Source organism: Plectropomus leopardus, chromosome 21 (genome assembly GCF_008729295.1).
Source record: "Plectropomus leopardus isolate mb chromosome 21, YSFRI_Pleo_2.0, whole genome shotgun sequence".
Lineage (NCBI taxonomy): Eukaryota > Metazoa > Chordata > Actinopteri > Perciformes > Serranidae > Plectropomus > Plectropomus leopardus.
The window spans coordinates 7,380,843-7,398,772 of NC_056483.1; the positions used below are offsets into that span (position 1 = coordinate 7,380,843).

At 40.6% G+C, this 17,930-nt stretch overlaps 2 protein-coding genes across 2 annotated transcripts in view; both read left to right on the top strand.

The window, feature by feature from the left end:
* Positions 1 to 2,378, top strand: part of LOC121960973 (tyrosine-protein kinase yes-like) — a 43,635-nt gene extending 41,257 nt beyond the window's left edge. The window contains exon 11 of the mRNA XM_042510877.1: positions 2,290 to 2,378. Coding sequence (XP_042366811.1) covers positions 2,290 to 2,378 — 89 coding nt within the window. The remainder of the gene's footprint in view (positions 1 to 2,289) is intronic.
* A 1,343-nt stretch (positions 2,379 to 3,721) lies between these two features.
* Positions 3,722 to 17,930, top strand: part of LOC121960627 (collectin-12-like) — a 39,779-nt gene continuing 25,570 nt past the window's right edge. Inside the window, 3 exon segments of the mRNA XM_042510415.1 lie at positions 3,722 to 3,900; positions 3,902 to 3,941; positions 4,881 to 4,931. Of these exon segments, the coding sequence (XP_042366349.1) occupies positions 3,868 to 3,900; positions 3,902 to 3,941; positions 4,881 to 4,931 (124 nt within the window). The 5' untranslated portion in view covers positions 3,722 to 3,867.

Here is a 17,930-nt window from a genome sequence, read left to right on the forward strand (position 1 = left end):
TATTTATTTATTTATTTATTTATTTATTTACCAATTTTAAGGATAAGTTTCTTGTCACATTGGACATTTCTTGCCAAGTTGGCTATTGCCTTTTTCCCCATGTTTTTTTTTTTCCAAATAAATCAAACCAATTTGCTCAGACATTAAAGGGATGCATAGCTTGTAAAATGTGTCTGAAGGCAGCAAAAGAAAACTGATGTTGATTTAGGTTTCAAAGGGTTACATTCTAGAGCTTCTATCACACTGTGTCAGGACTTACATAAGAAAAGGTCATTTTGCCTCCTGTCTTTCGGGCCTTTACCGCCAGCGAGTCTCTCCTGCCGCATACAAGAGTCCAAGTTGTTCCAATCATGGTATCTAAACATGGCAGCAGCGTGATAAATGTGGAATTCCTGCGTGCTCTCTCAGCTCGCTGTTAATCTGAGCCCACTGCTAAAGAGCCTTGACCCAGCAAATGAGGTCCCAACCTCTGAATGAGGACCAGCAGGAGCGGGGCTGTAAGATACCTGAACCCTCAGCTGCTTTTTATCAGCTCGCCACGATCTCTATCTGGAGCCCTAATACCAGCCTGCTGCTCCAATTATAGCCGACAGTAAAATAACAGTTTTGAAGCCTTTAGGAAAACAAGTAATTAGTCGCTTTATCATCTGAGGCTGGTCTGGAATCTAAGAAGTGGTGGACTGGGTCAAACTCCAGCTATTAGAGCTGAGCCCGGGTTTGAAGGCTCTGTTATCCAAAGAAAGAAGAAAAACAGATCTGAGTTTGATGTCACGTTTTTTTTAAAGCTCAGAGGACTTTAGCGCGGGGACAGTTGGTGTTATCTGTGTCTTTTTCCTGTAAATCAACTGGTTTGAACTGAGAGAGTGTAAAAAGATTAACATCAGGGCCACAAAAGTGACACGAACCTGCACTGTGAAGCCATGAGTCTGTTCAGTTTCTCTGATGTCGGATGCAGCCGTTTTCTGCCTTTGATCAGTGATCTGCATCTGCAGGCCGGAGAGATTATGGAGACAGGAACTGTTGAAATTATCACTGCACCTGGAGGAGTTAAAGGGGAAATGGCTGCTGGTGAACCTTTTAGTCTAATGTTGATAGACTGTGGTCAGTGTAGGCTGCCATTGGGACCATTTTATGCAACGTTGTTACGACAGATGCAAAAATCTATATCACCTTTGGAAAAGGGAGGATTATGTATCATACAGTATGTGAAGCAGATATACCATGGAATATAAAAGTACTTTAAAGCACTTTTTGATTTTAATTTCCTTTTTTTTTTTTCTTATTTTCAGGTCATTTTCTCGTAACTTTTTACTTATTTTTTGCTAATCTTTGGGCCATTTCTTGTCTCTTTTTGCCTTCTTCCCATGTTATTAAAACAAAAAAGTCAGTTTGCTCGGATTTCAAATGGTTGAATCTTCAAACAAGGGAAAAAACTGCCATTGCAATAGAGCTCCTTAAAGGGACATTTCACCCCAAAATCAAACCTAACTACACCCACCAACTCTATCACTGCGCAGAGGGAAGCTTGCATCTGCTCATGGATGAGAGGTTTGTGCTAAATGAATAACAGTAGATGCACGCCTCCTTCTGCGTTGTGATACAGTGGATGGGTGTAGTTCAGTAGAAAGAAAATAGTTCCTACATGAAACTGCTCACATCAAGATCTGTGAATTATCTTGTGTAACCAAGTCATGATTTCTGAGGAGAGACATTGCTGTTCAGTTTTTTGAGTATGTATTTTTGGTGCTATCAGCACCACACCCCAAAACTATCTAGATCTCTTTTTGTTGAACTGTCAAACTTCATATAATTAGTTTTAAATTTTCTGATATTTGGGAAGCTTGCAGTTTGTTTCAAGATACAAATACTTTTCATTAGATCAGGTTGAAATGATTTTACTGTGCAGTTAGATTTTTTTCCCTGTTTTTTTTATAATTGAAAAAAAATGTTGTTGTTTTTTGCATTAGTATTAAAGGAATGTGAGGTTATTGTGATAAATCAGTTGATAAAATAGTCCAAACCACATGAGTAGCCTATGAGTACCACAGAGAGGCCAAGTGGCCCTAAAGGAATATCATATGAGAATGAAAGTGATTTTTCATCTTTAAAGGAAATGAGATGTGAATATGTAAAAACACAGGAACTGCACTGAAATGTCGCCGTTTCGGTGTCGCTCCACCTCCCTAAAACCTTTGAAATTATCTTTAATGGGTACCAGATTTCCACCCGGGGACGCGATTGCCATCAACCCCCAGTAACTTAATCTCATCTCCGGCTGGATTACTGCAGCGCCGCACGACGTCCCGGGGTCTGTCCGCACCTCCTCTGTCCCTGCAGGGGGAGACACGGCAGGAGAGGACGGGACGGACACTGGTTAGACTTCAAAAACCTGGGTGGGACAGTGATTGTGTCCAGAGGAGGCTGGTGACGATGTAAAGTTAAAAGTTACAAAGAGAAAGCGAGGAGAGGGAGGTAGGGAAAACCGGAAATCAGACACATTCGCTTCCAAAATAAAAGTTTTGTAGTTTGGCCTTTATTCTGGGGGACAGAAATGTCCTGGTTGAAGCACATTTATGACCCTAAAGATGCTCTGACTAATATCAAACTTTTTGAATTGTCCGCGGAGTCATCCTACGAGCAGTGGTGGAGTGTAATTAAGTATATTTAAGCCACTCAATACAGCACAGCAATTTGTGGGCCTTAGCTGTGTATTTGAAACAACACACGGTAAAACAAAGCCAACCAACCACGTTAAAGTTATGCATTGTTTGTTAAATCAGTACAAAACAAGTGTAAAAACGACAATTTGCTGTTTTACATAGGGTTGGGTTCGGACTATTTGCTGGAGTGGTTCTTGGCTGGAAGCAGTTGCTAGGCAACTAGCAGAATCTCCAGGCAGGTTCGACAAAATAAAGTTAGCTAGCTAGGACAGCTCTTGCTAGCGCTTATTTCTCGAAATGGGAGATGTTGTTTGCTGTTTTGGTCTGAAACAAACAAGCGTATTAAATAGTAAACTTTAGGAGTGCTGGTTGGTGATTTTTTTTTTTTTTACACTAGAACATGATTTTGCTCACCCTTTCCTTGTTTCCAATCTTAACTAGCATTATGCTAATTTAGCTAACTGGCTCTGGGCTAATGGTATCAGTCTTCTCATCCAGGTAAGCACACATATTAGCATATTTTTTTTCAAAATATGAAATCATTTATGTAGTATAGTTAATTTTTTAAGACACTCAGACAGTGAAAATACATTTTTAAATGGCTATATTAACTTTTCATACAATAGTGATTCTTGTAGAAATATAGTTTGTGCTTTCTCTGTTTTGCTTTTTTTAACACTACCCTTTTATTATATCAGATATTTATTCGTTTTTTTTACACTGCACATAACTTTTATTTGTATATAGTGCCTGTCTTAGTCATTTTTAGCTTGTTTTAATTTTCTAACTCTGTTGTAATAGCATATCAATGTCCTTTATAGTGTGTTTTTCTGCACTATGTAGTGATGCTTTTGATGTTATATGTAGAAAACTTTTAATTGTCTTGTTGCATAAATTCGATATATGAGCAATTTTACCTTGCCTTGCCTCGCAACAAAAACGATTTAATTCTGAAAGCGACGCCGGAAACGCAGCTCGTCTCTCTGTATAACTTTACTCTGATAGTAACACTCACTTCTTCCTTCTCCAGACTCAGGGAACATCACATCACTCCTGCAAAAACGTCCTCTGCAGCAGAGCGAGCAAGACAACAGAGACGATGGGATTTTAAACAGAAGACTCGACATGAAGACAAACTTATAATTGTGTTGTTTCTTTTATTCACGTGTGACGTTCTCCGTGGAGCAAGTTTACTCCTTTGCACTGGATGCTGCGATGCGCAGAAAGTGACAGCGGTCCTCATCTCTTCTACAGTCCTCAACGAGTTATACGCCATGAAAGGTATGCTGCATTAACAGATATTTAGGTGTGTGTTATTAATCAAAACTCGCAGATTACACCCTTTACAGATTACCGTGCGCATTTGTTTGTGGTGCGCGTTTCACATCTGGATGGCATTACGGTATTGCGGTGCAGAAGTTGAGAAATGCTTGGTAGATTAGGGTTTTTTTTTTATATTTCCACCACTTAGTTGCATCCCGTTGAAGGGCATAAAAGACCAAATAATGTTAGAACAGTTAGGCTGATTAGAAACGTTTGAGACATAAAATGCTGCTGTTGAAAGACCTTCATCCTGTTAAAGAAAAGATCCTGCATGGCTGATGATGACTGGTGAATACCAGTTGATGTGCATCTGGCCCCCAGACTTTACTATCTGTTGTTTTTGTGCTTAAACTCCAATCAGTAGCCACTTAAAGCAACAATATTTTATTTATTCTGCCAGGAGAATCTGTGGTGAAATAGCACTCTGACCCCCCACCAACAAACACACACACAGCTCATCCCTCTCTGTCTCCCCCCTCACTCCCATCTGTTTACCATTACCAGTGATGTTCTCTCTGCTCTGCTCCAGTCTTCAGTGTAGTGCTGCACAGTGTAATTAGGGTTTACTGTCAACAACCCAGAGAAACCGCAGCCTGTGGCTTTTACAGTTCTCTGGACCTCCTATCTCCACACACACACACACACACACACACACACACACACACACACACAGGTCATACTCCACTATCTCAAACCTAAGGCCTTGTTGGCTGCCTCCACTCTGCCAAACACAGATCCTCAAGAATAACTTTATGAATTCTTGGCTCCTTGCAGCTACCCTGTAGTGTTTCTTTCAGTTTTATTTTTATAGAAGAAGAAGAATTGCTTTAGACACAATGTACCCCCAGTGGCATGCATATGACCTACTTATGTCATGTTTCTGATTATGTCACACAGACGACTTTGCAGACGAGGAGGAAGTACAGTCTTTTGGATACAAGAGGTTTGGTGAGTAAGACGTCCTTTTTGTCTTTGTAAAAAGCAGACACACTTGGAGCTCTAATCATAAAACTTTTATTGTTCACTTTCCTGCTGTTACTCACCTTGTGTTGCCTTGATATTTATGAGCATGTCGGTCTAATTGAATCTCCTAGTTAACACAAAAGACACATTTTTCATGTCAGGACAGACAGCAGGCTGCAAGAGTTTATCTGTCCTGATTTTTAGCTTGGCTGCTAATGGTTGTGCAGGGTTTTGGTGAAACATAAATGTGGCTGACAGTCTGTGAGGTCCATCTCGCAACAGGCTCAATGACTGCTGACAGGGCTTACCAGATCAAGAGGTTTCAGAAACTACTCTTCTCTCTTTCATCCAGTTAAATTGAGTCACTTAAACACGTTGACTCACACAATCATGCCGCAGGACCTCAAAAATGTGGAGCTGGTCAAACTGAAATCGTAGTCAACATACATCTTTCTGTTGTGGTGCAGGCAGAGTTCACATGCATTTGGTCTGTGTACAAGTGCACTCATGCACATGCACAGTATAGAGTGTGTTGCTTAAAGGAGCAGTGTGTAAGATTTAGGGGGATTTAGTGGCATGATGAGGGTTGCAGATTGCATCCAGCTGAAAATTCTCCCAGTTAGAATTCCTCAGAAGGATTTTACTGGGAGCTGAATAATCCACAGAGGTCTCCTCCTCTCCAAAACAAACAGACCCGCTGATTTAAACTGGAAAAAACACTAAAAAAACCAGTTTCATGTTTCAAATCAGTGTTTCTCTGATGCCTTTCAGCATGTCAGAGACGGCCGCTAGCCTAATGCCTGTAAATGTGCACTCAGTATTTTTCTCTGATAATTTAAGAAAAAGAATTGCAGCAGGTTTTTTTTTTTACCAGGAGCTGGGTTATCCATTAAGGTCTCTTCCCCTCCAAAACAAAAGAATCAAGTGATTAAACCTGTAAAAACTCTAATCAAAGCAGTTTCACTTTTGAAAAAATTCTACGTTTTTTCCTCCGTTCTCATTACGGACCGGCTGTTAACTACGGTGGTCAAAATGAACACATTTGCAGCCCTACCTATAGAGCCAGTGTTTGGTTTGTTTGTTCTGGGCTACTGTAGAAACATGGCTGAGCAACATGGCGATCTCTGTAGACAAAGACCTGCTTAGATTAAGATGATTATACACTAAAGAAAATATACTTAAATTAAATTCCATTTCTGCCACCAAATCATAATCTTAAATCCCATACACTCCTCCTTTAAAAGAAAGCAGTGAGGCCCCATTTTGCCGAGTACATTTTTTCCAAATGTACCCTGCTAGTGTACCAGACAGGACCAGAATGATAAGGATAAGAAAGCTTAAAGGGTCAGTTCACGCAAATTACAAATACTTTGCTTTAGTGGTATTAAGCCATGCGTCCAGTGTTGGTTGTATTTTCCCAGGTTTTGGGATATCATTCTTTCAGTACAATCAAACAGAAACATTTCCCCATTCCTCTCTTGATAATCCACAGATCTCCCTGTCAGCACGTTTCATTTTCTGCCAAACAAAAAGCTCCTATGATGTAATAGTTTCTGTAAAGTGGAAAAGCATGACTTTTTGTAATTTTGGCGAACTGACCCTTTAAAATTTGCATCTCTGGCTTTTTTCTTCCATGGCAACTATAATATGGTCCGTTCTGTCCTTTCCCCTTTTCTTCTTCAATGTGAGAGGCTTTCAAAATTCTCATTTTTATTCCATATATGCACATTTGTTACTCTTACATGCTGCATTAAGAATCATTAAGTACAACTACTTTTATGCAGAAAGGATCAGTTGGTTTCACCACTTCTCCGGGCGCTGCTGTTGGGTTTTTGCGAGGCATATGTTTGCCATCAAGTGCATGCATTCATGCTTTTTGGATAAAGAAGAAAAAACTGGCAGGAAAGGGCAAACGCTGTGTCACACACACACTCAAACACATCATTATTACTTTCCTTGGAGACAGAGCGCGTGCTTCATCACTGTTCTGTTGATTCAACATTGATTTGGGATCAGGAGCCTCTGTGTCTCCGTATGTAGGGTGTTGCTGCAGTATGACTCATTCACACAAAGTTCGGCCGAGGTCCACATGAGTGGATGTGAGGCAGCACCAGCTGAGAGGAATTCAAACTGTGTTAAAACACAATCTCTTTTATCCGAGTCACCCGAGTAGAAGCATCCTGTTTGTCTTTCTCGGTGAGCGTGTGCGAGTCCCGCTCATGGATTAGATTAGAGAGCTGCAAGGCGGGGAGCCAAATCCTGCTCACTTTTAACTTTATTCAAATGAACTTTTGACATTCGTAAGAGTAGGAAGAGAGAGCTGCTGAACTCTGGGCTGAGTGCTGTTGGCCCTCTCAGGGACCGGGCAGCTGTTTGGAGGGGCCGGCTCCGGGGGTCCACCTCACCACTCCAGAGGCTTTGTTGTGCAATAGAGTTGCATTCATGCAAACCATCACAAACCCTCATTCTTCCACTATTAGCACTGTAATCTCAGTGCTTAGGGGAAAACAAGCAGTTATTTCCTCTCCGCATGTTTTGCTTTAATTCATTGCATTCTCCCAGGAGACTGATAGTGTTTTGTTGTGATGTGTCAAAGCTGTTGTGCAAATCTGTGTCTAGTTTATAAAGTCACTACTGAGAAGACTCAATCTTGATCATATCAAGAACTGAACATGAGTTGGAAACAGAGCATACAGTACCAGTGGACTTCTGCTTTTCTTAGCCTGTTTACATCCACATTTCACATACTTTGCATGCACTACTGCTGACCACTTTCTAAAGCACTCCAGAAGTTTTTCCAGGAAACTTTTGACTTCCACCATTTCTAGTCCACAATAAAAAAATCAACTTGCAGTAATTTGAAACATGGATACATATTCCAAATAGTTTAGCACTTTGGGTAAAAGTGTCACATAATATACAGTATATAAGAAATTAAACATGATGGACAAACAAGATGTCATGCAAGAAATTTTTTTTTTCTGGATTATTAGGTTGCTTTTTGATCTTATAGTTTCACACAAGATGTCACAAAATGTGAAAACTTGAACACAGGAAAGTATAACCAAAGCTAAAGGCTCACTGTGACAAATTAAGTAAGTTTCAAGCCTCTGCAAGTTGATTTTCAAATCTTACTGGAATGATTAGAAGTCAGTGGTTACTGATAAATTAATCCAGTCTTAAAAGTCATGATGATTTGGAAAATTGACTCCAGCATTTTAAAGAATACAAGGCGTGTAGTTAATTAGCTAAAATGAGCAAAAATACATAGTCTTTTCTGCAAGATGCTTCAGCGTTGTGGGATAAAGTGTGGGAACGCTCGTTGCTTGTGTGCTTTTAGTTTTCCACATAAAACTGCATTAGGACAGATAAGGGAGCACTGAAATACCATATGGTTTGATGTTTGGCTTCATCTTCCAAGAAACTTGTTTGCGAAACTCCTCTTTAGTTCCTTGAATTCCAGGATTTGATGCACTCATCCCAGTTTTGTGTTAAAATGCTGTAATGCAGCTGTGATCAAATCTGACACAGCTTTCATTCAGTTTCTGCACTGCTTTGGCAAAAACACGCAGGATTATCTCCAGCCTTTCTGCATTATAAAGTACAATGTGTTGTATCAACACACATGTACAAGTAACACATACTGACCATGTTGTTGAAATATCTTTAAAAGTACCTTTGGGGGTGTTTGTACATTTGCTGACATGAAAATTAACGAGTCAGCTTTCCGAAGGTCAGGATGTGGGCGATGGGGAAACACACACACAGACACATGTACACACACATTTTAAACAGAGTGAACTGTTTCTGATTCTCTATCTCATGCAAACGTCATCCAGTAGGCATGCATACATCATGCACGTATATTTACACAAATACACAAATAGACGCACATTTTTCCACTGGTTTGTATACAAGTGGAAATGTACAACACACACACACACACACACCAGTGCATTCACTGAGTGAATTCATCTGGTAATCCCATCTCTCTCCCTGCCAAGTCGAAGCCAGGCCGGAATTGCTTCCACAGTGCTCAAGCTTTAAACATATTTATTTTTCAGTGGGGGGTGGACAAAAGAAGGCCATCAGAATAAAATAGAAATCTACCTGAGCTTTGGCTGAACTCTTAAAGCCCCTTTAGAACTGGTATAATCATCGCTCATTGGCAGTCAGCAGGCGCTTCTTTGGCCTGACTCAAATCAGGAATCCACTTACAAAAACCTTGTAAACCATAAAGTTTGGGTCACATCTTTGTTAAAGAAAAAGAAATACAATAGGCAATATAGTCCTGTATACATCCAGAAGACCTCGGTGGGCAAGTTACTGCATATGAACAGTAAAAGCAAAATCAGCAGAGAGGGACAAAAGTTGTAATGTCACTATTTTTATCTGCGCAAGCTCTGATTGCAGTGTGCAGAGACGCAAAATGGAGGACGTTATGGTATATCTGTCGCATAATCCAATTTCATATATTCCTGCTCTCCTGAACTTTAAACTGCTCCACAAAAGAGGTGTGGGATGGTTTGCAACCAGTCAGGCAACAGTGGATGATAGTCTCTAATAGCCTCATTAACTGAATTTATCAAACTGTTATTCAAAACCAAATGCATCATAAAAAGGCGGTTTCTCCACAAATAATAGCTTTGGCTGACGCGATTGAAATGCAGCCACAAAAAACTGTGTTCACTTTATCTGGCTCTTCACAGTATATATTTCGCCCTATATAAAAGTGTGTATAACTTTGAGCTGAATGCCACAAGTTTAGGCCAGTGCTATAGATTTAACTCCCACAGATAATGAGGCACATATTATCTAAATGCTAGTGGCACCAAGAAACCAGAAATTTAATCACAAATTGAAGATATACTATGCAGACAGTTACTGTTTGTAAACAGTACTATCAGCTAAGTAGCTTTGTCCACTTGGAGTTTTACCTCACTATATTTGGATTTTTTCTGAGCTGTATCCTCAATTTTTGTAGCTTCCTCTTGGATGCATGCTGCTTACGGTCTGGCACATGAAGTCCCGAGCGCACCTGCAGGCTGTGCCAAGACCTTCACAAACATAAAAAAATAAGAAGAAAATACTAGGGATGCACGATAACATCGGCACATCATCGGTATCAGCAGCTTTAAAATTAAATATCAAAATTGGTCAACATGCTGATTTTTGCTGATGTCACATACCAATATTTTTCTTATTTTGCACAATGAATAAACATTACATACATCAAAAAGCATTGCATTTGATGTCTCCATCTGCTGGTGGGCCATCACAATAAGAGTATGCATACAATTATGTTAATCCCGCTATAGAAGAGTCTTATATCATATTCACCACCTTCCTGCACTGACTCTCATGTCGTGCATTGTTGGATGGTAATACTGTAGTGATTTTTACTGGAGGCATGTTGGTCTGCAGGTAGGAGTCAGGGCCAGTCATGAAATAATGGAGGCTTGATTACTGCATGCAGCAGGTCCTCCAGGGATCTGCTCTGATGTCTGGATGGGGGTCTTACTCCCTCCGCTGCTGTGTCTCCTGTTCCCACACATGTGGGTTTGGAGAAGCCGGGCTCAGGAGGGTTGCGGCCGGTGTGGAACCCAGAGTGCACTAATCTATTTCCTGCACTTGTTATGGTTTCTCCAGCGAGGCCTGGAACATTCCTGGAGCCGAGCACGGCGTAGGGGTGTCGGTGCCTGGAACCAGCTGTGTCAGCACAGCTAGGGCTCGGTTCGGTCCGGTGGGTTTCTCTGGCAGCAAGCATCCTCTGGCTTCACAACCGCCCTCAGCTGTAGTCATAATGACACCTCAGCTGCCACCTCATCCATCCTGGTTAACATGGAATCAAACAGGGTTATGTTAACACAAGCTTTTGTCAGACCCTGACACATTTAATACACACTGTCATGTGATACTTTGCAGTGTGTTTGTCAGAATGTCTGATGAGGATTTTTATGCACTTTGCTGTGGTTTCTTGGCCTTTTTACAGAGTTGTGTTGTGGTTTTCTCATATTCTGCCTCTGAGTTCTTTCTTGAAATTGCGTGGCAAGTTTTGAGCACTTAATACTTTGGTAAAGCGTATAAGCCTTTTTCAATGTCTGCCATACCGCTGTCAGAAATGTTCCTTTAGCCTTGAGACTTCACAGTCAACATGCCTTCGCAAACATGATTTATTCTGTGTGTGAGCACAAGTGTATGTCTTTTTTTTTATTGATGGTGTCTCTCTCTTTGCCAATGTTTACATTTTCTCACATGTGATTCTCATACTTCATGAAGCCCTACTTCTTATTTGCAGTTACCTAGACCGCAGTTTGTCATTAAAACTGCTATAATCAATATTTTTATATTTAGAATCGATCAAATGAATATGTATGTGTAAGGGATTGCAAACAGTAACAAACTCAATTTGCATTTCACCTCAGTTTTATGGAGCTTTAAAGCATCTTGCTCCAAAAACCCACTAAGTACTCGACTCGGTTAATACACTTGTAAACAATTGTTGTCTAAAATGATCATTCCTGTCACTGTGTGTGACGGGCACAGCAGCAGAACGGCTGAGCGGAACGATTCAAACTCCCAAGGTGTTGTTTTCAGTGACCTCTCTGTGCACTTTTTGTGACATAACACAGCTTGTGACAATTTTTATTATCATGGACAAATTATTATAGTCTTACAAATTACTCAGCCTGATAAAGCCTTGTGAAACAGGTGCAGAGCATACTTACGCCAAAAATCTAATCAAATCTAAGATGGATTTTTTTCCCTCACAAACATTTTAATGACATTCGTCCCCAAATTCTAAATTAAAAAGTGAATACCTACCCAATTAACGATTTCAAATATCTGGATATTGGGGTCCAGCCCCAGAAGAAACATGGTGACAACATACCTTCCTTGGTTTCTCACAGTTCCAAACACTGGTGTCCTGGGAGAAAGTCCTGTGTTTTTTGACAAATCGAACACCTCAACCTACCTTCTTACTGGGATTTGTTGGTCTTTATTACTTAATTCTTTACTCCCATCAATGCATCGGTCATGTGATTGCAGCCCTCCAGATAACGTGGGTTATACACCAATTACTAGCACATGATTATGCAAGTTATATAGCAATAGTGTTGCATTACTTTTCCTTGGTTTGCGTATAAACAGCATGAGAACAGCCAAATAAGATGGACAAAAACAAATGCTCAAGTAAATGCTATTTTTGCTCTATGTCTGCTGGATGGGTGCATCTGTTTTTGCTTTCATGTCACCATATTTAAAAAATAATATGTCAACATTGTGTGTGACGCTTGTTTCTGCCACCCACAAGTGGGACAAGAGGGATACAGATGCTAAGAGCATTTTAAGGGCTTCATAGTAAAGATCTCTGTTGAATGGTGCTTTTGTAGAAGCTCCAGACGCAGACACACTTGACCTGAGTCATACACCTGCTGTAGAGAGCGGACGTAGATGGGAAAACACTTACTGAAGTCACCTGCTAAAATGGGGCAGACCAGTAATACATCAGGGTTTCTTTTTGACTATCAAGGAAGTATAGAATTGCCTTTTGAAATTCAGTGCTTTTTTAAAACTATTTAAAGTAATTTGAAAACCATGAATTCAATTTTAATCATTTTCAAGAGCATTTTTTTTATTCTTTGCACACCATCAAATGGTTTCATGCCTCTTTAACACCTGCTCTTGATTATTTGTGGTTTGCTGCTCCACACCTGTTGCTTGTGTACTAGGCCCAATCAGTATAACCAGAATTGTGTGCTATTGCTCTTTTTGGCTTGGGTGATGATCCTGGAAAGTCAAAATGTCTGCTGCACTTTAGCTTTATTGCTTGAACAATGATTTTAAAAGATATGTTCCTTTATTTTCGTGCCATCTGGAGTCATGTGCAGAAGATTAAGTTCTTGCTCTTCTGCACTGTTTCAAGCTCTACAGCCTGAGCACTCTATTTTTTGATTGATTTGTCCCAAAAACATTCATACCCACAAGGTTTTTAAGTATTATAAAGGCTGTTGGGAGCCTTTAAAAAGCACTCTACAGGAAAATAGACAGATTAAAGTGGGTACAAGAGGAGAAAGTGGTGGATTTAGTGTGCGTGTTTGTGTGGGTGAGAGAAAGAAAAGTGTAGGCAGACAAATTATATTTCCCAAGGAGACACCCAGAAACAATGAAGTATAATGTGATTAAAAAAATAAAGTCAGATGTCAGCCAGTGGCTTACAGAAACCAGCTTCACGTCTCAGTTTCACATGTCAGGCTTAAGTCTTATTTTCTCTGCAGTGAAAAGAAAGTTCACCCTGAGATTTTTGGAGCGGGCTCTTAAAACTGAAACCTCTGAGTGTAAACAGAAAGATGATGTGCAGACCAGGGATGAGGGATTTCCTCGTATCTGGTTTTGGGAGAATCTCAGCACCGGACAGACGGGAGGAGAGATAACACCAAGATGCTGAATGAGCTGGAAGAGCAGGGGGCAGCTGAGCAAGAGGGTATTTCATCCCAGGAGATGGGGAAGGGAGTAAAAAGGAAGTGGGAAAAGGTGGAGGAGATGCAGCCGGTTGTAAGAGAAGAGCAGGAAGTGGATGGATGGCTTTGGAGATGCATGAGACAAGCTCTTTGTGAGGAGATAAGAGTTTTTGAGTGTGTGTGTGATGGTAGTAGATAAAGAGAAGAGGAGGGAGTTGTAACAGTATACGATCCAGCTGGATGTGTTTATCTGAAGCACAAACTACACACCTTTGTGACATAAGAGCATATGCACTCACAGATACAATTAGAAAATCATTAGTTTTGCACTGCAGTTTTTCAGACGTCATTACTCAGGGCTCTCAGACGTTTAGACTTGGTCTTATCTCTGTTATAACTCAATTCTGTCGACCTGGAATCTCAAAGATCCCTCTGAATGTGAAGGACAGCAGCCAGAAGGGGAAATGGCAGCCGATCACAGAGGAACCAAAAATTTTCTTTTTCTTTTTTTTTGAGTTTACAATAGTACAACCGGATGACAGAAGCAGAGGAGGAAAGTACATTAACACACATGCTGTTCTCAAGTATCATTTTCAGCTTCTCGTACGTCAGTTTAATACAAACGTTTAAAAGTAACAGTATAATTTACTCCATTAATTTGACAGCTATACTTACATATAGTTTTCAGATTTTTTAGTTAGATAAGTACAAAAAAAAAGTATTTATACATCTGTTGTCCTTTAACTGAAAAATAAAATGGTACACCCTCTCAAAGTAAGTCTGTTAACTGTTCCAATAATTCTTGGTTTGGTTGAAAAATACAAAACGTTTAATTCACTGATATAGATATGAAAATATGCAGTTTTTCCCACTGTCTCTCTCTACCGTTGCTGGCTGGCTTTGGTCCTATAACGTTTTCCCCACTCCTCGGAGTTGCCATGTTTTTTCAGCTTAGCTGCCTTCAACACCTGACCTCTGGTGATGTTAACTTTGCACAGCATCACCTAAATACAGCATCGCCTCAACTAAATTGCATTTCAGATTTAACAGAAAAACAAAGTTATACTGTATGTCATATGCGCAGAAATGAGATGAAATATTGTGAAAATTACATTAATTTCATTTATCAAAATATCACCTAGATACACAACTTGCAAAAACATCCAATCTGAAACAAATCCCACAAAATTTACCAAATCAAATAGATTTCGAATTGAATTGATTTGATAGCTTCTGAATCAGAAACAATCCCTAAACTGTGACACCCTAAATAAGTCACTTTTTCTGATTATGGAAAGCTGTGACATGTAAAATCAGTGGACTGCCACTTTAAATCAGTGATCTGAATACTTGTTTCAACACTGGACAACATGTAGAGAAACTAAAGCACAAGAAATTATTTTAACATCACAGACAGATCCAAGGGACCCTTTAAACTTCCGAGCTTTACACCCCCTCCACCTTTCCTCCCTCTATGTTTCCTTGTCCTTAGCCTGAATAAAACAGCAGTAACATGACTCTGGGCACTAGATATGAAGAGCAGGCATCGCTCGGTGAAGTTTTTGCCAGGACGACACATGTGCTGGTAGTTAGCTGCTATTTTAAATGTGGCCTGTGATCATCTGAGTGTCACTGACTTTTCTGACTCACCTTTGAGAGTGAGGAAAAGCAGCAAAGTCCCCCTCCAGCTCTCACACACCGTAATAACACCCTGGTGTCCTTGATGTGACCCACATGCAGATGTCAGGGGAGGGTTCCTGGAGTTCAGTAAGGCCTCTGTTTAAGAGTCTTTAAGGGGGCGTTCAAACAAGGGGGTCTGACTCATAGATTTAGTAATTAGATAAAAGAATAGCAGAGAAGGCGCTCCAAGACACCTGCGTTCCTTTAACGCTTCCCCTGAAAAGACTTGTGTTCAGTTTTGGCGAGCTGCAGTTCTTTGTTCTGCAGGGATCATGCAATAGATCTTACATTTGTATTCCCTCCAGTGTGTGTGCATGTGTGTTCGGCCTTATAATAACACACAAGATCACACTTTTGTAATACAAACTGAAACCTTTTATATACGAGTCTCTTGTGTCCATGAACACTAAAGGCTCACCAACACCTCCAGCAGCAGAACACACAGCCACACTTTAACAACGAATTTGGGGATTCTAATTCCTCCGCTTTTAGCATAAGTAATAAAACCTCCTAAATCTGTTAGTCTCAGTCCAAAATGTTAATGAAAGGCAGAAAAAAAATGACTGTGAGTGCTGCCAAGATCAACCTACAGTTTCCTGGTTTGCAAAAGGGAGTCGAAGTCAAGAGGAACTGCTCCAAAACTCTGTCAGACGCATAATGACTATCACATTTTCCATGTGTGGCTAAGACTGCAGAGAGACAAAATTCATTTTCTGGCACCTCACGGAGCTCTGCACAATGCTTGTCGTGCATGCATATAGTTAATTAACAAATTAAATAGTAATAAGATGCTGCATATTTCTATTGTGCACAGACCTCCATGAATTTGGCTGCTCCAGTTTGAGTCAAAGTGTCTTTGAACCTGCAGAGTTTATGTTAGTTCTTATTCACAAGACTGGATTCAATGCTTCCATATGTTTCCAGCTTCCCATGAATGGTAGTGCCATTTAAATATGATCAATTTGCCAAAATAAAAAGCATGAGATGGTAGATATAGCAATCAAAAAAATGTCAAGTGGAGTAAATGTTTTATATATCTGAGAAGGCCGTGTTTGAAAAGGCTAAAAACAACAGTCTGTCCATGTTAAAGAGCCTGCGGGCACATGCAATATTGTCATATACATTTTTCACTGATAAGAAACTCATGCAGTGCAGTAAGTGTCACAGTCTGCTCTATCTCTCTCCTGCTGCTGTGGGATTTTTTCCTCTTACCCCCCACCTCTCTCTCCACTCGGCCACTCCCCCTCATCAGCCTCATCGCCTCCACCTGGCGCTCCCAGCTGCTCCTCATCTCCAATCAAGCCGGTATTTAAGCAGCCTCACTCCACTCACTCACCTCTCCAGATTGTCTTCACGTCCATGCCTGACCTTCTAGCACTCATTCTCGGTGTTTCTGGTTTTGACTCGGCTCGCCTCTGACCACCTCTCCAAAACGTCTCTTCTATGTGAGTGCCTCTGGTATTTACCGTTTTGATGATACATCGATTCCCTGCCCGTCCTTGTTGATCTCACGTCCTGCTCCTACTGGATTCATCTGCTCCGCTGCCTGCCTGCCTGATGCCAACTCAGCTTCCTCCTCGACCACAAGCCCTTCTTGCCCCTCTTTGGAGTCCCTACTTTTCCCACAAGCTCCCTGCTGTATTCCGAGTTTGGGCCAACGCTTGGCCAGGTCATTTTGGCTACCTTGGTATACTTCACCAATTTATGTAGATGTATGGAAATCTTTCTGTAGGGACACATTATCTAAAGATGTAAAATCCTGCTACTAATGAAAAGAGCTCTGAATTTCTTGTTTTCACTGTAGATTTGTTCCTTGAAGAAAATCCTTTCACTTTCTCACAAATATCTGCTATCAGAACTAGGGATGGGTATCGAGATCTGGTATTAATTGGTACTGATAGTTGATTGGGTTGGTACTTAAATAGGTTTCATGACAAATGGTGCTGCGATCGGTATTTATGACATAAACTGCTGTTTGGTCCCTGATGATGACTGTGGAGCAAAGATTCTTCCATTCAGAGAGGAGTTTTCCTTCCCAGCACTTCTTCCAGATTACCCTAAACAAACAGTTGTGTAGAGTAATTTAAAGCCATTGTCTGGTGTTGATTACTGCTCTCAGTAAGTGGTGTGATTCACGACCCAGATGTCAGACAGTTCCTCTTGATGCTGCTCTGAGGTAGAGGAGCGTGCCATCCTCATGTCTGAAGTATGTGTGTCTGAACCGATTTTGGCAGAAAAACATCCTCTTCTTCCTGACTGGCGGCGGGAGTAGATGCCTTGTTGTCATTCAGACTGACAGGCCACGCCCACACATCCGACCGCAGACGTGGCGGGCCACCCAGAAGGAACTCCTGCACCCATGATGCTGCATAACAGAAGGCATTCCCATTGTTACCCACCTCAGAGAGCATCCCTGTTTTTGAATTTTGTCCTGCTGACTTTGGAGGAAAAGTGTATAATTTTGTAGTTGAACAGTATGCATGTGGTTTGCTCTCACTCTTGGATATGAATTATTGTCCTGAGTAATTCATAGTAGTGATTGTAATTTTTTTGGTGAAGAAAGTTTCCACTTTCTGCACAATGCATATTTTCTTTTATTTTTTATTGGAAACTTCTTCACTGACTCTGTATGAAATAACAGGGTTTAACAATCACTTCGAACAATGCTCATGTACAAAATTATACAACCATATTTTCCAAATTTGCATACATCTTCACCTCATTTGTAACTGAATTAACTCTAAGCCTTAAATTTAAGACAGTGTACCCACCTGAAAGCACTCAGACCACAGTCGTATTCATATTTTACAGCCCTCCGTGTTCTCCAAAAGCCACTGTTAAA